General features: G+C 39.2%; 1 protein-coding gene across 1 annotated transcript in view; it reads right to left on the bottom strand.

The window, feature by feature from the left end:
• bcam (basal cell adhesion molecule (Lutheran blood group)) overlaps window positions 1–12,519 on the bottom strand; it is a 60,431-nt gene extending 47,912 nt beyond the window's left edge. Inside the window, 1 exon segment of the mRNA XM_051865804.1 lies at window positions 12,275–12,519. Coding sequence (XP_051721764.1) covers window positions 12,275–12,338 — 64 coding nt within the window. The 5' untranslated portion in view covers window positions 12,339–12,519.
• Between the last annotated feature and the right edge of the window lie 7,325 nt (window positions 12,520–19,844).

Raw genomic sequence — 19,844 nt, 5'->3', positions numbered from 1 at the left:
AAAATGGCAACTCTACCGTAACACATAGCACTGTGTGTAGGGAGTTTGTTTGACTGAAACAGAGCAATGATCCGAGCAAATAAGAGAAGTGGAACGAAAGAGACGTTGGGACAGAAAGAGAGGGAGACTGCAGCCAGACATGCCAGTGAGTTTGTGTAAGCTGATCTTTGGAGCCATGAGTGTCCAGCTGTCTCACTCCCTCTCTGTCACTCCATCCAGAACTCAACACTTAAACTACCATTCCCAGAGAGAGAAAGATGGAAAGATCAAGAGAGAGTGAGAGGGAGCGCAACAGAAAAAAAGAGCATGCAATCTTGCCTGTTCATTAATTAGTGTTCCAATCATAGACCTTAGTAGATGCCATATGTAATCTGGCACAAACAAAAGCATCCACAAAAACATATCAATATTTTTCATCATTTTAATGATATTCAGTATATCTAGACATTTATCTGTATGCTCTAAAATGACTTAAAGTGATGATTTTTGATCAGCTAACCCAAACAGAACTTCAACCAAACAGCTACTGTTAGTTGTTTAACATAAGAACTTAATATAAAGTAAAAATATAGTTAAAATAAAGTCTATTTGTCAACAAATGACAGACGAGGGGGAATGATTATTATTTTTGCAATTTCATTTGAAAATGGCAAATTAATTACACACTTCTTTAAATGAACCATGAAAATTAAGGGTTTGATGTTAAATGTGGCATATATTCTATGGTAAGGAAGGGCTATGGTATAAGGAAGGTTTTCTGAACAGCAAGCTTCTGGAATTGGAAAATTTCTGATATGGGATACCCACAAATGTTAGATGAAGCCTCAATCCATTCGTCCATCACATACAGGAAGCAGATGGAGAGATGGGTGGGGATTCTAGGAGGGGTGAGGGCAAATCATTGGGTAAAGGAGGTTGACTTTGACATTGATTACACCACCTTGTGTGTTGGAAGGGGTATGTAGTAGTTAATGCCAGGACATGTTGCTGGTTGATGCCACCTGGCCATATAGCAGAGATGGCACGACTGACATTGGTTGGCAATGCTGCCCTCACCATGGAAGCACCAACAGGCAACCCCCGCCCGCTCTCGTCCTCCCTTTTCTCACACAGAGATCCATGGCAGATCTGATCACCAGCTGGTACTGCTATCGTTATGCTGGGACCTCCCAGGCATTCCACTTCCTATTTTTAAATACAGTTAAATCCAAATTCCTCTCTGGGATGAAAAAGACCATTTTCACAAGCTCCTGTTCGATAGCAATGCACCAAAAAGGACCATGAACGTAAAATAAAAGCAGTCAAATCGATTTATGCACTATATAAGTCCTCTGAAGTGTGAGAAACAGACCAAAACTGATTTCAATATATAACTTGACTGGATCATTGAGTCTGTGATTTGAACTCAACCAGTCAGACTGAACAATCATTGAGAAAGGTTTCATGAATCAGATCAACACATCCTTTTCAAATAATTCATTCACAAATTAGACATCACTACTTCTCATTAACTCTCATGAAAGTACAAAAGAGAGCTAGATGTCAAGGTTTTTAGTGCATAACTTAAATTGTAGTGTATATCTTATACAAAGCTATTGTACAGCTTCAGAAGATTTAGAAAATATTGCATGAGTCACATGGGCCACTTTTTTTAATACTTTTAATTGCTTTTGGTCCCTTTTTGAAGCTTGAAATTTTCAGTTCCCATTCATTGTACAGTAACTGCATGGCAAAAACCACTGAAAACACAGTCAGTCATGACAGAATGTTCATTTTTGGGTGAACTGTCCCTTTAAACTTTCACTAACTCAGAATCCTCTCCTCAAAACAATATCTCCCCCTCATTCTGCAATATGTTCCCTTTCTGTACCTCAATCTGTCCCACTCCATCATTCCCTTCTCCCCTCATTTTCCCCCAATCCAGCCCCTCTGTCCTTCTTTTTTCCTTTCTATCATTACCCCCACCCACCCCCTCTGCGCTTGTTCTCTCGCTGTGTCTAATCACTCCGCATTAATACCTGCATTCCAGCAGCCACAGGAATGTCTTAACAATGTAGCCTTGTCCTTTAACTGCTGCACAGGTACAAGAGCGTGTGTGTGTGTGTGTGTGTGTGTGTGTGAGTGTGTGGTCATATGTATACAGAAAGTGAGAAAACAGACAAGGATTTAGATGCCCTGGACCCACATGACCAATAAATAAATAAAAAATAAAATAAATACACTACCATTCAAAAGTTTGGGGTCGGTACGATTTTTTAAAAATGTCATTTTTATAATCACTCCTATTGGATTTTACTTTCTGTATTCTGATTATACTGGCTTGTATGTATGACTTTTATGACTTGTACTATATGATGTTACTGTTTACAGAATATAGTGACTGAGCAGCTAAAGAGAAGAAAAACAAAAAGAGTTAAAAGGAAAGGGGCTTCCCCAGAAGAAAAAGAGAGATGTTAACAAAGCGAGTGAGAAAGAATGAAGGACAAAGAAAAGGGCAGAGCAGTGTGAGAAAGTTGCCTTCAGCCCAATGAGGTACAGTATCACACTCACAAACGAGCAACACAAGCGTTTCAAAGAGACTGGGAGGGAGGGAAAAATCTCCAGATCTACCATCTGATCCAGGATGGATGATTTTAATGAACATGTGTCCTCTGTTCTTGCTCCGTCAGCCCTCCCCACTGCCACAGTCAATATGCGCCCACACGCCCGCTCCTACTCCCACTCCAACTGTTAATTGACTAGGGAATTCCACGTGCCTGTCACCATGGTTACTTGGCAGGGAACGGAGGGGTTAGACTGACCGCTGTCCCAAAAATGTTCAGCCATGGTGGGGAGTCACAGCCGCCACTGTCAGCGGGCGTTCCACACCCCATATGGGACACAAGGAGGACCAAAGACACCAACAACACCAACAAAGTCTCTCAAACATATGCCCAACAGATTCTATCTTCCAGTGCGTGTCGACCTCTTCCCAAAATAACAGTCTAATTAAGTCAGTCTTAAAGAGTTAAAGCTCTGTGTGTCTTAGTGCAGAACCATTTCATGAGCTTCTGTGTTTTTAACAAACTGAACTAATCCATCGTAAGCCAAATGCCACTGCTGTCTGTTTAATTGTCTTTTAAGAGATTCTGGACTCTGCGAGGAATAGACAGCAAACAAAGAATTACTGGTCCTCGTGAATACTTAATTTGATCGCACAAAGCCCATTTCCTTAGATAATACATAACAAGATTTTGATTTGTGCTACATTTTAGTTCTCAAAACTTGATAAGTCTGTATATTATGATCTTCTGCGATCCTAGCGCTGGTAAAAATATACTTCCCAATGGAGTTGAAGCATAATGGGAATCTTACAAACTTCATCTGTGTTCTCTGCAAAACGAAAATTACATCCAAAACCAATTACTGTCCATTAATAAGATTACATTTAAGAGCAAATGGATGGCTACAACCTTTAATAAATGACAAGGTATGAAACCTGAAACTCGATAGGAAATGTAGCCATGCTAGCTGTCAGTCATCCTAGTATACCGTACAGGGAAATCCCTGATTGGTTGAGATTATGCAGGGGGGGGGGGGACCAATGCTGGAGCCCCGCAGGCCTGAATATGATTATCAAGCTGTGTGTCAATCAGGAAGGCAGCAGAATTAGAGTTGGCACTGCGTTCCTTGGGGTCTATCAGTCCACCTTCCCGATTAGCTATCAGCCAGGGACACTCATTAACCACAAACTAAAGCAGAGTGCTTGCAAATCTACAGGGATGAAGGGTTTCTATAAAGAGGAAGGAGGGAAGGAGAGAGAATGAGAGCAACCTCCCCAAAAAATTATTTTCTTTGTCATGATTTCCACTGAAAATGAACATCTTTAAAATAAGATAAATGTATTTAAGAAGCAAAGAAAATTGTCAAAGAAATTGTTGAATTAAGTTTATTTTCCCTTCCTTATTTGCAAAAATAGGCTATATGTTAGCAAGGGTGCATTAAATTGATCAAAAGTGATAGTTAAGACATTTATAAAGTTTCATGTTAAAGAAATGCTATTCTTTTGAACTTTTTATTCATCAAAGAATCCTGAAAAAATGTATCAAAGTTTCCACAAAAATATTAAGCAGCACAAGTATTTTCAACACTGATAATAATAAGAAGAAATGTTTACTGAGTAGCAAATAAGCATATTATAATGATTTCTGAAGGATCATGTGACACTGAAGACTGGAGTAATGATGCTGAAAATCACAGAATAAATTACATTTTAAAATATAATAAAATAGAAAACACTTATTTTAAGTTGTAATAATTTCACAATATTTTTACAGTATTTTGTGTGTAGAGTGTTTAGAAAGATAGATATTCTCTGTGAAAACAAGTCTTATGCAATCATTTGTAATTTTGCTAATAAAGTACATTTATCATGTTTTAATGATGTTTACATACTCTCAGTGGGAAAACGAGATAAAAACACTGAAGTGAATTTTTAAAGAGCAAGCGGAAGAAGTTGGTAATACGAGTCTTCAGCTCCTTGCTATATAACTTTTTCTAGTGCTGGTCATATTTAAAGTCATGTTCACACAGGTTTTACAGCACACGGGACAGCAAAGTGTGTGTTACAGAGACAGAGCAGGCTGTGGGGGTTGAGGTTGAGTAAAGCAAGAGACGCTCTTCTCCCGCAGGTAATCACCTGAACGTGTCTCCTGAATGAAAAGTGATCTGTCACCCAATCTTGGCGTGTGAACGGGGAAGCCCCAATCTCAGACATTCAAACCCTCCCCAAATGTCTGTCTGACTCGCACACAATCCCTTTGGTCATGTAATGTGCAAATATTATAAATGTTGTTTTACATAGTTGAATGGCCAGAAACCACCTTGCTATTTTGCAGCATTTTTCAGTCATGTAATATAATGCACCTCAGACACATACATACTCACAAATGCACTCCATCCATTTTAAATTCACCAGAGGGCCTTGTGGTGCTTCACGGGTCAAGCACTGTTAAAGCAACAATGTGGCTAGTCAAACAGTGACAATTTTCATTGAAGAGGTTAACAATGCTCGGCTAACCATTAACCATTCTTTTTAAAAATGGCAAAAATAGTGTCTCTTGGGGGAAAAAAGTGCCCTTCATGTTAAAGGCACATGCTGTGCAAATGGAAAAAAGAATGATATGATAAATCACAATAGGAAACACACAAACTCAAACACAAAAGTCTAGTTTCACCCACTGAGCTATGATTAACCCAAACAATATTTAAACAGTGATAAAAAAAAAGTGTGTGATATGGAAGTGAACATCAAATAAGGACCAAACTTTTTTACATTTCTTGCAACTGAACGATTTGCGAGTATGTTTTTCAGGTGGTGCGAGTGCAAACAAAAGATCAGGATTACAAATAGTGTTTGTGTGTGTAATCTTCAGCGAGACCACATCTTGAAGGGTCTGTCGAGTGCGGGGCAGTGAATAGCTCAGCCCGGGGGTGCGCTCGACTAACCAAACAGCCGTAAGCTGAGGGCTATAAAGGCTTTTCTCTCCCTTGCGTCAGTAGACTGTTCTCCGGGGAATGTTTGCCAGATGATAGTATGAAGACAATGGGCACAGTCTGTGTGAGGAAAGGGATGTTTGAAGACTTCTTAAACAAGTACTGTTTCAACATTACTATGTTTTCAGTCACGTCAGGTAAAGCTGGCACAGTTTAAACCAGGTGTGGTGGACGTCCAACTGAGATATGACGCAAATGACCAATGGCGAGAAAGTAGCTTGTGATCAACATTGTGTATTTTTGATGATTTTGCTGGTGTTATAAAGACAATTGGACATTTATTGTTTACTAAAGTCTCAATTTGTCCTTGTTAACCCGCAAATATGAGAGTGTTAAGACTCATTCAAACTTCAGATGGCATCAGAGTAAATAAGTGTGATTAATGTTTGCATATGAATCATTTAGTAAAATAATGACTTGATTATATTTAACTTTTAACTTTAAATAATACATAGTTTATATAATATATACTTATTTTAAGGTATATCGCCCAGCCCTATATGTAATTAAGCCACAATACAGATGACAGAAAACATGATTTAGAAGTGCATCAAAATGAAGCATTTCTTGTAAGCCAAATCCCCAAACACTGCTAGGATAAACAAATCAATGCAGAACAACTAATGTCCATCTCCAAATCGATACTTGTATAATAGAGCTAAGGGAAATGCGGCAATGTACTACAAGATGGCTGATAGTGTAGCATGACCTAAGTTCCTAGCTAAAAAACGATATTTTCCCCAAAAGGAAACCCATCAGCCCTGAATCCATTAGGAATGCCTGAGAGAGGCCTCAGGATTTGCGTCGGCCAATCACCCTGCCGATCTCCACAGCTAAATGGATCAGCCGCTCTTAACCTCGTCTCCCCAAAGAGCCTCTGAAGCGCCTATTCTTCAAAGCACTATGCCCCAACACACAGATGCAGCTTTTCACTGTGCCTCATATCCTTCGGCTCCCCACTTTAGTGTCAGACCACTTCAACATCCTTCACAGAAAACAGCCATCACACACCCGTATCTTCTACATACTCTGCTTCCTGTATGCCACTAATAACAGCCTTGAAGTTGCAGCCTTGGAGAAATCAAAGGGCAGCGGGTTATGGGACTTCCTCTATCTCTGTTTCTGCCATGCCAGGATGCTTTGTAGTGTGGGCAGTGTATTTGAATGCTGAAGGACTAGGCAGGACCGAGATTTCAGGAAAAATGGGTGGATTGGTGGGGGGCTTGAATTCAGATGGAGAAGAAGAGGGGAGGAGAGATGGAGGGATGCTGCTTTCTTTTTTGAAGGAATGACTCTATCAGCAGTGCTGGTTATAAATTCTGAGTGAAAAAGCTCAGCAGGTCTGCATGAATAAATTCTTTCCTGGCAGCACAGATTCTATGTAGACACACCGTCTGTCCTCTCATTCAACCTCTGTGCGTGTATGAGACAGTTATCTATGCCGGAGCACGCACAATACCAACCGTAAATCACAGAAAACATCAATGGTCACCCACTGATTGCAAACCACCACCATTACTGAAAACAAAGAGAGAGACTAACAAACACAGAAGCAAGCCAGACAGAGCTAATCCACAGCATTAAAACTCTCTGTGTGTGTTGTGTCTGGGTGTGTAACATCTGCAGCAGCATCAGATCAGTAATACGTTAACATGCACTTCAAAAGTTTAATTTCTGTTAGACCAAAACAATAATTCGTCTTTTTAGATTTTAGCCCGACTGAACTTATTGAAAGAGTTCATTTAGTAAAAGTCAATCAGGTCCTAGACTCAGCCTCAGATGTCACGCACACGGACCGTTGGCTGAAAGTCTGATGCATATAGAACACATAACTGGAAACGCTTAAGGATTTTCAAAGTCGTCCTCTGGTTGGTTGAATTCTACAGGATTTCTAGGAGACGTGTGTGTCCCGTTCTTTAATGGTCTGCCTGGAAACAAATGCAGTGACGCCAAACCCCCTCGTGGAAGAAGAACGCCGTCATTTTTACAACTGTGACAACGAGCACTTACCAGGATCAACTAAATGCTGGATTTTTTTAAAGTATGTGATGTTTGCTGCTCCATTTTAATAATTTATTAGATGCACGTCGGTCTGTTATTGTAGGGAGATCGACTTTACATTTTCACACCCCTAAACATGACACGGAACAAAACGAACTGTGATTGGTTGCGTTACATGTCAGTCAAACGTTCTCTTGGGCGGTCCTTGGCCAATGAAAGATGCGATAGAGTCCAGACCTTCTGCTGTCAGTCTGAAGGTCTGGCTATGCGAGACTAATCAGCTCCAAAACAACATTGACTATCATGGCATGGAAAAAGAAATGAAGCCATTTCTGAACATTTTTTGTGTTCCACAGAAGAAAGAATGTCAGGTTTGGAACAACATGAGGACGAGTAAATTACAGAATTTTAATTTTGGGGGGACAGCTATCTCTTTAATAATTCCCAAAACATAAAACCAGGTACTTGATTTTGCATTATTAAACCTATGAAACATACTATAATAAATGATAAAGTTTTTAGTTCATTAGTTTAGTACTGTAATAGTGACAAAATTCATAACATTAAATGTAATGCTAAATGATATCCAATTGACATAGCTATTATAAAAGGTAAAAAAGTAACACAGTGTCGATTAAACTTGCACTTTACTGATATAGTTGTGGGGATACATAAGACAAAAAAAGATCAAGAAACACTGGTTTAGATTATATTAAGATGAAAAGACGGGCTGCTTAGTATCTCTCTTTCAGAGTGAGCATGTGGTTGCTGCAGCTTTGTGCCAGCAAGCAGTGAGCTTTCCTCAACCCGGCTGCCAAAAGAACTGCTGCCAATCCAAAAACAAGCTTTCATGATGGGTCTCAAAACAATTAAAACAAGCCCAAATGCTCTTCATGATTATTTAAGGTGTTAAGGATCATTTAATAATTCTATCAGACATTCTTCTAAGAAGTAACACCCTGTGTCCGAATATGCTCCCTACTACATAGGTGAAAAACAGTATGAAAAAAAGATGTATACCTGAATTCACAGTATACATAAAAGAATAGACAAAAAGGACCCAGATGACCTACTACTTTTGCGGAGATTCTGAAGTGTGCATAGAGTGGACACTTTACAGTCCCATGAGGCCACAGGAGAGAAACTGTGAATGCACCCTAAAAAGAATTGTTGGTTTAACTTAAAAAAGTAAGTTACCTGGTTGCCTTAAAATTTTGAGTTCATTGAAATTAATAATTTTGGTTAATACAATGAAGGCGACAGAAACTGAAGATAATATGCTACCTGAACTACATTAATTAAGTTGATCTGACAAAAGAAAAATGTTGTGATACATCATGAAAATAATTTTTTACAGTGTAACAGTGAAGCGGCGCAATTGATGCTATAGGTCACGTCATGAGATATATCATCATTTCTTCATTTTCAAATCATTTTCTTTATTTGAAACCACAAATTAAGTTCTTCATCAAATGTTGTACCAACTCAAATAGTATGCGATTTCAGCTGCAGCTACAGTTATGATCAATACAGTTACATCAATCCATAAATGGCATTTTTTTAATAATTAAATCAAATTGCCACATGCTACATGGTCAGGGGGCTGTTAAACCACTAAAATGTGACCTATGTGTATAAAATGCTTTATGGTCTAACAGCAAAGTGCCATATTGTGATCTTGGATCAAAACCAGTGTGTTGTGGTTGCGTGACTTGCTTTCACTGGCAGCCTGCGCGTCCATCTGTGCCTAACGAAAGCAAGACAGAGAAATAGAGACGGGATAGAAAGAGAGAGAATCTGGGGGGTTGAAGAGTCAGGGGGCGAGATGTAACCTGTCCCCTGCTGAATGCTTCTCATTCCAAGCAGTGACTCCCCCCTCCTCACAGGCATGAATCACAAAGCTGATCCGAGAGACTGGGGCCCACAGCAGAGAGCCAAATCACACACTTTACCAGCTATCATCATTACCGGCCAAATTAGCACCTTGGGTTTGAACAGTTACGCAACGTATGGGCTTACACTGCACACACAGGTGTGCGTGACTAGCTTTATGCGCAGGTGTGTGTATGTGTGAGATGGATATCTATAGGAGCTTTGAGCTTGCAGAAGCCACCTCAGACATAAGATTGGCTTTTATCTGCTGGCCCAGCACAAAGAGCAGGTTTTAATTTGAAGCCTCCTAATACCATAATAATTACTGCCGTCTGCAGGGGGTGATGTGTGTGCGTGCTCGCGTTTGATGCCGCTGCGGTTGGGGAGGTTCTGCTGAGGAGAAAATTTAAGCAAGGAAATGAGCGGGGGAAATAGACAAAGAAGGAAAGCGTGTTGTTTCTGCGCAGCTTCTTAAACTCAGCTGACAAGCTGTCTCGACAATTCTTTCCGCCACCTTCTGACATCCCACCACGATCAAACACCCAGTCACCGGGGTGCTGGACCGACACCACCTAAGGATACTCAACTGGGGCTCGAAAATGCAAATAATATTATTTAAATATCATCTGAGAGGGTATTGCTTTGGTATCAGTGCTGGTGGTTACAGTAACAAGGTCATGTGGCTCCAATATGACGCTGGACGGGAACCATTTTAAATGCTAATCACTGAGACTTCCATTATAAGGCAAATTATATGAAAGCTCTAGCAGAGGCTGGTGCACCTCAGGGAGAGGTAGGCAACAAATTGAAATGAATGGGCAGAGTTCCAGCGGCTGTCATTTGGCAGTTAAACGCTACAGATCAATTGAAATGTATGCCCGGAAAGAGGATAAAGTCATTAAAACAGGTTTTCCTGTTGACACGCTCAAAGGAAAGAAGCTGCAGTTTGTAGTGGTGTAGCAATTTTCAAACCCACTGAGCTTGAGAAGTCATGGATCATATGGTATGATTGGCATACTAGAAACTGCCAGACAGGTCTGAGCATCAGATCTGACATAGCTTGGCATCAAAAGAAAGTAACTGTGGATCCCATGATCAGCCCAATTAAAGGACATGCCAAAAAATATGTTAATTCTTAATGACGTTCGAGTTAAGAGAGAGGGGAAAAACAGCTACAGAAGAGAAGATCTCAGAGGACCTGCTTTCAGAGCAACAGAAACATCACTGATCAGTGCATTAAACCCCAATGCAGCAGCCTGGAGCCTTGAGTGAGCTCATCAGAAGAAACACTTCATCTGTCTGTTGCTCCACACGTATTTTCAAACTCTGGACATGAGAGGAGTCTCAAACAACGGAAGAAAGGCAGGGCTCAGAGGGATAAGATAGGTAGGTAAAAAAAGACTGCAGATAGCCGCAGAACTGAAAGAAGGTGAGAACGCTAGAAGAACAGTAAGGGAGGGGAGTGAGAGAGAGCCTTAAGAGCAGATAGGAAGATAAAATGCAAGTACCTCTGGGATGGAGAGGAATGTCTGTCTGGGAGGGTTTACTCTTTATATGAATGTTTTTACTCATACAGTCATGTTAAAGTGAAAAACATGCAGATTCTCAGTATTGACTGAAGTCAAATTGTCTGTCATAAATGTAAATTTGGTATCAAAATTAAATCTTATCCACAAGTCAAACAGTGTGTTACTTTGCATTTAGGCTTCATTTTAAAAGTGGTAATGCATCAGTATATAGGCTACGTGAGAGAGGTGAGAGAGGTGATAAAGACGGTCAGTAGGAGGCGGAGCTAGAGGAGGGGCCACGGTGCCCCTGTGCTGAAACATTATTGGTCATTGGAAGCCAAACACTTCAAAGCAGAACAAAACTGCGCTACTAACTGAACCGCAGGGTGCAGACAGTCACGGCCCAATGGCCTTGGTAGCACAAAGCAGGTTCATATATTCTGACAGAATACTAACAGATATTATTTTACTTCTATACAGTTAAATGGGGGGAAAAAAAAAGATCATTTAAAAAAAGAAAATTCATATCTGCATTCATCAGACCTTAATTGATTCTACTGTGTATTGGTTACAGAAAAATTAGTTCTTGCATATACCACATTTTAACTCTAATATTGTACATAATAAGATCATGGCACCCACACAGCACACAATTCTGTATAGGCTATGGTAGTTTTACATCTACACAAGATATCTGTAATAAATTCAATAAATATAGTTTTAAATGTCGAAAATTGTGAACCCCATTGTAAAAACAAAGTGAGATAAAGAAGATTTCGATTTACCCCATTGTTTATGATTATATTATCTTAAATAGATTTTTAAAAAATTCTAAGAATGAGATTGTAATTTCAAAATTCAACAACACGTACTAATAATCATACTGACGTAATATGAATTTAGAGTCTCGCAGCCGCACACTTGAACTCGGATGAAAGCAAGCGCGTCTATCCGGGGACAGTGCGCGCGGAGCAGGAGCGTCCCATCCCCTCCTCTCCTCAAAGACCAAGACCAGTCCAGGTTTTAACCCATGAACCATTCCCTGACTTAAACATGAGCTTCTGATTCTCAAAGACGCCAACAGCCACAAATAATCTGTTTTAATATGTCCTCAGGTAACGCCTCGTAGATCCCTATAAGTAGTTTCGACACTTCAACTTGCGCTCACGGTAACAGGTTGTTCCAAGAACCAACAGAAAAGTAACATGTTCTTAATTTACTCCACATTCAAACAAGCCATTTACGTTTATAAAGGAAAATTATGAAGTAAAGTTTGTGATTTACAGAAAACAAAACATCAATAGGCTTTTAATTATAGTAAAATCGCTAATTTTCTTAGTATTTTCATTAGTTCTTACCTTGCAGCGCTACAGCAAGCAAGGTGCAGCAAATCCCGAACCGTCCCAACACCGCTCCTTCCATAGTTGCTCTTAACTTGGCGGCTTTGTTTCGCGTCGCGTCGTTGTATTTCTTTGCAGCGTCTCTTCTCGGTACAGCTCCTTCAACCTCTGCTCTCGCTCGCACGCAGCAGTGTAGTGCGCTCCCCCGTCCTTCTTGGCGCAAGAAATCTGATGCGGATGGCAGTGACTTGGCTGATATATTTGCACAAAAGGTGACCGTGCGCCCCTCCCCTCTCCTCTCCCTTCCCAAACGAGTAAAGTGCTACTGGAGTGAACACACACGGCCAAGAGACGAGAAAGACTTTTACACGGCGAATTACTAAAAAAGGTGATACTGTGAATAAATGTGATGCGATTTAATTTTGAAGGAACTAATAGGGCTGTTTTGGTATGATCTCTAAATCTCCAGTAGCGTAACTTACAAATTACTCTTGCATAAAACATATATAGAACATATATAGGCTAGATCACAGGTTTTGTGTGATTGACAAGGATGCACTTATATAATTCCAGCTCTTCCATCAGTTTAGACCATGCATTTGTGTGTCCCTTTGGTAATAATAGTCTCTCAGCTCACACTGGGTTTCAAACAGGCATTCCTTGGATAGCTGGAGCAAAACAGCTGCTTCACTTTTCTCAGGGCAAGAGTGGGGTGCACAAGAGAGAGAGTGTGTTATCGAACCCGATAAGAGGTGAGAGGCTTGGGAAATGGAGTAGGGCAAAGTGATGAAAGAAGAGGAGAGAGAAGACAGGAGGGTGGAGCTTTTGTGTTGGAGGGAGAGGATGCTGTGTGATATATTCAGCTGTGTCATTACTGTTACTTTTCTGTTACTATTCTTGGGTCATGACAGCACAGCAGTGTATTAAACTGCATATCTCGTAATGCCTGAAGTGACTCTTTGCACTTCAAAGTTCACATAGACACCGGCTATGCACAAGCATTGCTTTGCTCTAATGCTTAAAATTTAGTGCAATGCACGGGAGTAAGGCAATATTCAATATTCAAATATTCTAGGGAAAATGGGTCAAATACAATCAGTTAAAGTCTGTTTTCAAGAAACAGCGGTACTGATAAGAGCTTGCTTTAGGAAATTTCTTCCAAAAAACATTTTCCAGTAACAACAACATCAGAGATGAGGCAGACTGATTTGAACAGCCTGGCTGTTAAAGGGATAGTTCAACCAGAAATGAAAATTCTGTAATCATTTACTCACCCTCATGTTGATACGAACTTGTAAGATGTTATTTTTCTGTGGAAAGCAAAAGAAAAATGATGAATTCTCATGTAGCCCAGTAACAGTTCATAGTAGTTTGATAGTACAGATTGTTCACAATAGTCAAGCTCCAAAAGGACTAAATCTGTGGCATGTGGTTTTCTGAAATGAGGCAAAATCCTCATTCTGTCCTCCAACTTTCCTGATCCCATTCTCAAATAAATGATTTTTTAAAATAAAAAAAAATAATATTTATTGTTTTTAAACATTTGTTACAATAAATGGGCAGCCATATTTAATGTATATTTTACTACTGAGACAACCTTTATTTTGAGATTATTTTGTTTTTTATTCTTAGGTGATTGGTAAATTGATTGATTGATTGATTGATTGATTTAGAGGAACTGCCTCCCTGGCCTCCTCTGAGAAAACGCCACTGGACAAAATGTACAAAAGCACCATAAAAGAAGTGCACAAGCCATAGCTTTGTCTGACAGACTACAATTTTATTTATTAATAATACCACCCTCCACTGAAGCTCTATAATCTCAAACTGCTTTGATGTTAATGATGGCAAATGCCATTGGTTTTCATGTGACCAATCAATAGCCTACCAAATTGAATATATGAAATGGAGAATGAGATTTAAATGGATAGTTCACCCAAAAATAAAATTTCTGTCACAACCTACTGGCTATGTACACACTGTTTCAGGAGCGAGTCCCCTAAATTATCGTTACATGTATGTACGGAACACGACTCACTCTTGAAACTCAGATGATTGACAGCTGGGAAACCATAGTAACGTTCTGGCACCTCTTGTGTTTGTGGTTCATTATTGTCACCAAAGTAATATTACAGTGACAAAATACTTATTTTCAGCTATTTTAACCAAAGCAGAGTGGACAGAGGCGTTGTGTTTTGTTTATGCTTGTAAAGGCTGCTTCACAGAGCGCGCTCTTGCGGTTTTGCCATGTTCACTTATTTCAAGAGTTTTTGAGCTTGCTGTTTAAGCTCAGGGCATAAAGCAATTGAGTTTACAGAGTTATTAAAGTGAGCAGATGCGGGTCGCAGTACTCAGTGTTTGTGCTGCTTTCCCTGTGATTTCTTCACCGCGCATAGGGCCTACAGAAGAGAGAATATCTCTGATGCACATTAAAAAACATCATTAACAACTAGTTGTTCAGTTTGCTTCCGTACACACTGTGTAGAATTTCTGTAAATGCGGTTGTCACTCCTGTATTTTACTGAACTGTGTGTGTACAGAACGGGATTAAGCACTAAAAGGTGAACTGACAACCGCATTCTACAACCAAATTAAGTCCCGAAAAATACAGGTAGTGACAACTGCATTTACAAAAATTCTATGTAATGTGTACAGAACCGAACTGAACAACTATAGTTGTTAATGAAGTATTTTTTATTTTGGTCTTATTTTCAGCATAAAGCAATTCCATTTATTTATTTTTATTTTTAATATCTCCATAAACTTGATCGCTGTATGAGCCAAGCGATCAAAAGCTGCACAGAGTTGTGAGTTGTCCTGCCTCAGCCAGGACAGACAAACATACTAGTAATTGAAACCCACTCTGTGACCTTTCCACTGTCCGGACTTTGCTCTTTGAAAACATCAGAGCCTCATGTTGACCCCAAATGTTGTAGTGATCTAAAGTGTGTGTGATTTTCACCAAAAGTGTCATTTTCTTTGGGAACAATACCATCAGAAGTACTCCACATGGCTGGATGACGGAGGGATGTAATGATAAAATGATGAAAAGGGAGAGAAGAGGTTAGAAGAAGTCTTTGATTCTTGTGTCAGGGTGTGACTAGCATGGGCCTGGGGGAACAACGGGATACAGAACAGAGGAGCGGAGAAGAGAGAAACAGAATGATAAATTGGGGCTTAAGGGAGAGGAAAGAGGACTGCAGACGAGGCAAGTAAATCAGAGAACGAGTAAAGACAGACCAAAAAGAGCATGGACAGAGTAGCAGAATTGAATTTGATGCACTTTTTACATTATTTTCACAATTATAGGTTGTTACGTAAACTGCTTTCACACACGTTCTCTCTATTTTGTATTCACCTCTTTTCAGCCATGTTTTTGTTTACCCTCGCAATCAGTTTTATTATAAATGGTATTCCTACAATTTTGTTGTTTTGGTAGAACTGCTGAATACAAAACACATGCTGCGGATAAAAAAAAAAACATTTGTAACCTTTTTATAAACAAACTTGGTATAGAAGTAGGGAAAATAAATGTATTCTGAGCCTAAATAAACCAGTGCAAAAACGCTTTAAAAATGGTAACACTATTTTACAGTGTCCTTGTTATACATTAATGTAGTAATAACAGTAAATTCTGAATAATTACATACAATTAACCCTAAACCAAACCCTAATCCTAACCTTAACCCTATGTATTTAATTAACATTCCTCATAACTGTATTTCAGACAGGACCACTTTGGCAAGTTACTTGAGTTTATTGAAACACAGGTGGTATGGTTCCTTATGGGGGTTCTTGCTCCAAAATTAATTGAACTTACAAGAGCTTTAACATTAACCCCCCGGAACCATCAGCTTGGAAATACATAGACAATTAAGACACTTAGTAGTGTCTTTAAAAGCGAACAGTGGTAATCGTGTAGATATGGCAGTGGGACGTCTATACTGTAGCTTGGTTATGAGGATGAGTGTCTCTCAGCAGTGAGGTCCATGCCAGCCAGGACTTGAAAGCCTTAGTGATCTGAAAAAAAGAAGACGACAACCAGAAGGTGCACAGTAATATGCTCATGCTTATAATGGGAAGGGAGGGAGGGTTGCGAGCAGTTTGAGCATACTTACCGAGCAGTAATGCCACGTATATATATCCCGTGTCTAATAGGAGAATGGTAGTGATTGGAGCGATTTGACAGCTGACCGCGTCAGCTGGTCGCAGCACTATGCCTACGTGGCCTGACTGAACTAACGCTGCGCTCGATTTAAACTTAAATGTATAATTACACTGTAACAAGGACACCTTAAAATAAAGGGTTACACTTTATTTTAAGGTGTCCGTTTTACAGTGTAATTATACATTTAAGTACAGAGTAATAATAATTAACTACATGTACTTACTATAGTGTTAGGGTTAGGTTTAGGATTAATTGCATGTAATTATGCATAATTTATAGTTATTACTACAGTAACATGTAACAATGACACTGTAAAATAAAGTGCTACCAAATAAAGTGTAACCAAAATCCCCCCCCTTTATCACTGAAAGATAAACAATATTTTTCACATCAGAAATACACATTGAGATCCTAATCACCCTGTCAGGCTTTATTTTGTGATAATGACTGGCATTATTGCCTTTAGTGCATGGCTACAAAACCAAATGAATAAATATGTGGACATTAAATATTGATTGAAGTTAAAGTTGTTTTATAATCTTTACAATAAAAGTCCATTACAAAACAATCAGACTTGCAACAAGATGAACACGGCAACAATATTATAATCATATTACTGCTGAAGTCCTCTGAGATCATTTTAAAAACAATCAATAATTAAGACATAAGATGCCGCCAGTTGCGGAATGTGGAAATGCGGAAAGACGTCAGTACACACCATTTTTCAAGTTTAAGTCCACCGAGGTTAATCTTCTAACTCCCGACTGCTTTGTCAGACAAAATGGCAGATTTGGCGTTATGATTGGTTAGATCGCTTGTCAATCAAACTCCTGGCGAAGGGTCAGTTGGTTTCCAATATTAGAGAGCTATGCAACACTGTTAATAAAAAATAGGTTTACATTTATGAAAGAAAAAAAAAAGCCACTGTGGTTACCAGAACAACATGTGCACAAAGTTCCTGCAACTGAGGATTTAGTCAAGGACAGATCCATATTCTGCTCTACTTTCCATGAATGAACGTCACCACACTAAGCCCACAAGCTGCATGTATCCTTTAGATCTAGACATAACAGTCTGTCATCATGGCGGCACAGTGTTGGGATTCAACCCAAAAAGTTTGCATATTTGTATCAGTCATTTCGGCATGGCACGTGGGCGGACATGCTGACATTTCGGCTGCAGGGTTCATCCTCATGGGGGCTTTCAGTAGAACAATAGAGCCTATCATTCCTTCCCTCACAGCCTGACTGAACATCTTTATCTACACACAGAGCAGATTATCATAAACTACAGACCACACAGATCAGAGCTCAATGTGGGTGAACTGACCTTAACTCATGCCAGAGGTCAAAGAGCAACCGAGGAAGACATGGAAACTGACGGTGCTCTCAATATACATGGCGGATTTAGAGTTCACGATGGAAGCTCAAGAACAGCCTCATTAAACACAGTCAGTGTACAGAACGGGATTCATAGCTCTGTGCACAATGACACTTACGTTTACTGTAAACTCATCAGATGACTCACTCAGAAGAACTGCGGGTTTCAAATTCACTGCCTCTGAAACAATACACCTAATAAAAGCCTTTGTTTAATACTCACACACTAGAGGGTTTTAAATTAGCATATGACATCTTTTCATTGCAGTTCATAATAGCGTTACTGATGTAATTATGTTTTACTGGTGTGTATTTATATATATACACATTTTAAAAAGAGATGGGTAAAGACTTACATTATTACAAAAGATCTGTTTCAAATAAATGCTGTTCTTTTGCATCCTAAAAAAATGTATCATGCTTTCCATAAAACTGTAAAGCATAACAACTGTTTTCATAATTGAAATGAATAAGAAATGTTTCTTGAGCACAAAATCAGCATATTGAGAGATTTCTAAAGGATCATGTGACACTGAAGACTGTAAAGGCTGCTGAAAATCCAGCTTTGCCATCACATGAATAAATTAGATTTTAAAATATATTTAAAAAAAAAAAAAAAAAGAAAAAAAAAGAAAAATCTACAGTATGTAGATTTTTGCCGCTAGAGGTCACCTATTCAAAACAAAGGCGTAGCTTGATGACCTTGTCTAATAAAAACACATAATATATTAAAGCATCTTTGGTGTTTCCATGGTTTTTACAAAATAAAACTGGAAATCGAGGGTAATGCAGGTATGACGTCACTGATAGGCAATGCACAAAATTGCTAATTTCTCTGGATTTAAACATTCTTGTAAACATCTGGGATAATGTAAGTACACAAGTCAACAAAATATATAACACTCTTATAGTGGTATTCGGATATTTTAATCCGAAAATCTTACATATTGTGCCTTTAAATTGTAATAATGTTTATTATTACATACATTTCACAATATTCCTGTTTATACTGTATTTTTTATCAAATAAATGCAGCCTTGGTAAGCATTAGGGACTTCTTTCATGTTTTAGGGTACTCTGTCGGTTCAATTGTTTTTCTACACAAAAATGTCATCAAAAGTCTAGATTTTAAAGCAGACTATTTAAAATAGAAGAAACATACTTGAAACATAGTTACCCCCTCATTTAAAAACCTTCCTCACATTCAATTCCATAAATGAAATCATTTCTCTCTGAAAAAAATACTGAAATATTCATACGCTGAAACAACATGCCTGGAGAATTTAAACCTTTATCCTTTTTTAGCACTCTCTGTTTCCACACACATATGCCTGAAACACGCCTGAGGTCCATTTCTGCACAGAGTCGAGAAGAAGTGTATGTGAGCTTGAGATGGGGGTGTTGGAGCTTAAGGCGAATTCAGTGAAAATTCCTCGACTCACTTTAAAGAAAAATAATAAAAGTTCCATGAAATGAATTAAGTAGTAATTATGGATGAACCAAAGCATGACTTTTTATGTATGAAGGATATTAATGAGGCAGCAAGTGTGGGAGTGTCAATAATGCCAGCCACAAAACATTGCATAATCCCAACACAAAAACTGCCGTCTGATCTGTGGGCACATCAAAACATATTTACACCTACAACACAGCTCAAGTTCTCACAGTTGCACATGATGATTAAACCAGTGCAGTATGCAGCAGAAACAAGAGCATGTTTTGCCTGAGCGCTCACTGAGCTCAGATTTCTTGTCTCTAGAGTCAGATCATGGCAGTGTTTGTCCACCTGTGCATCCATTAGACTGTGCTTCTGTCCATGTGTGTTAGATGGTTCACATCGGGGCCCCATCTGTGTGCAGTGAGGCCCGTTTCAGTGCCAAACCCCACTGATGTCACATCCCCAGAGTGGCCTCCTCCTTTGAGGGGACCCACAGACTAACCGAAATCAGCGCACACACAAACCTCTGCTCTTTATCGACCCAACCAGCGTGCTAATCCTTGCCCATTGCCTAGTTTTCTTCTCACAATCTTATTTTCTTCC

This window comes from Ctenopharyngodon idella, chromosome 16, assembly GCF_019924925.1.
Source record: "Ctenopharyngodon idella isolate HZGC_01 chromosome 16, HZGC01, whole genome shotgun sequence".
In the NCBI taxonomy this organism is placed as follows: domain Eukaryota; kingdom Metazoa; phylum Chordata; class Actinopteri; order Cypriniformes; family Xenocyprididae; genus Ctenopharyngodon; species Ctenopharyngodon idella.
This window is presented reverse-complemented; position numbering and strand designations above follow the sequence as displayed.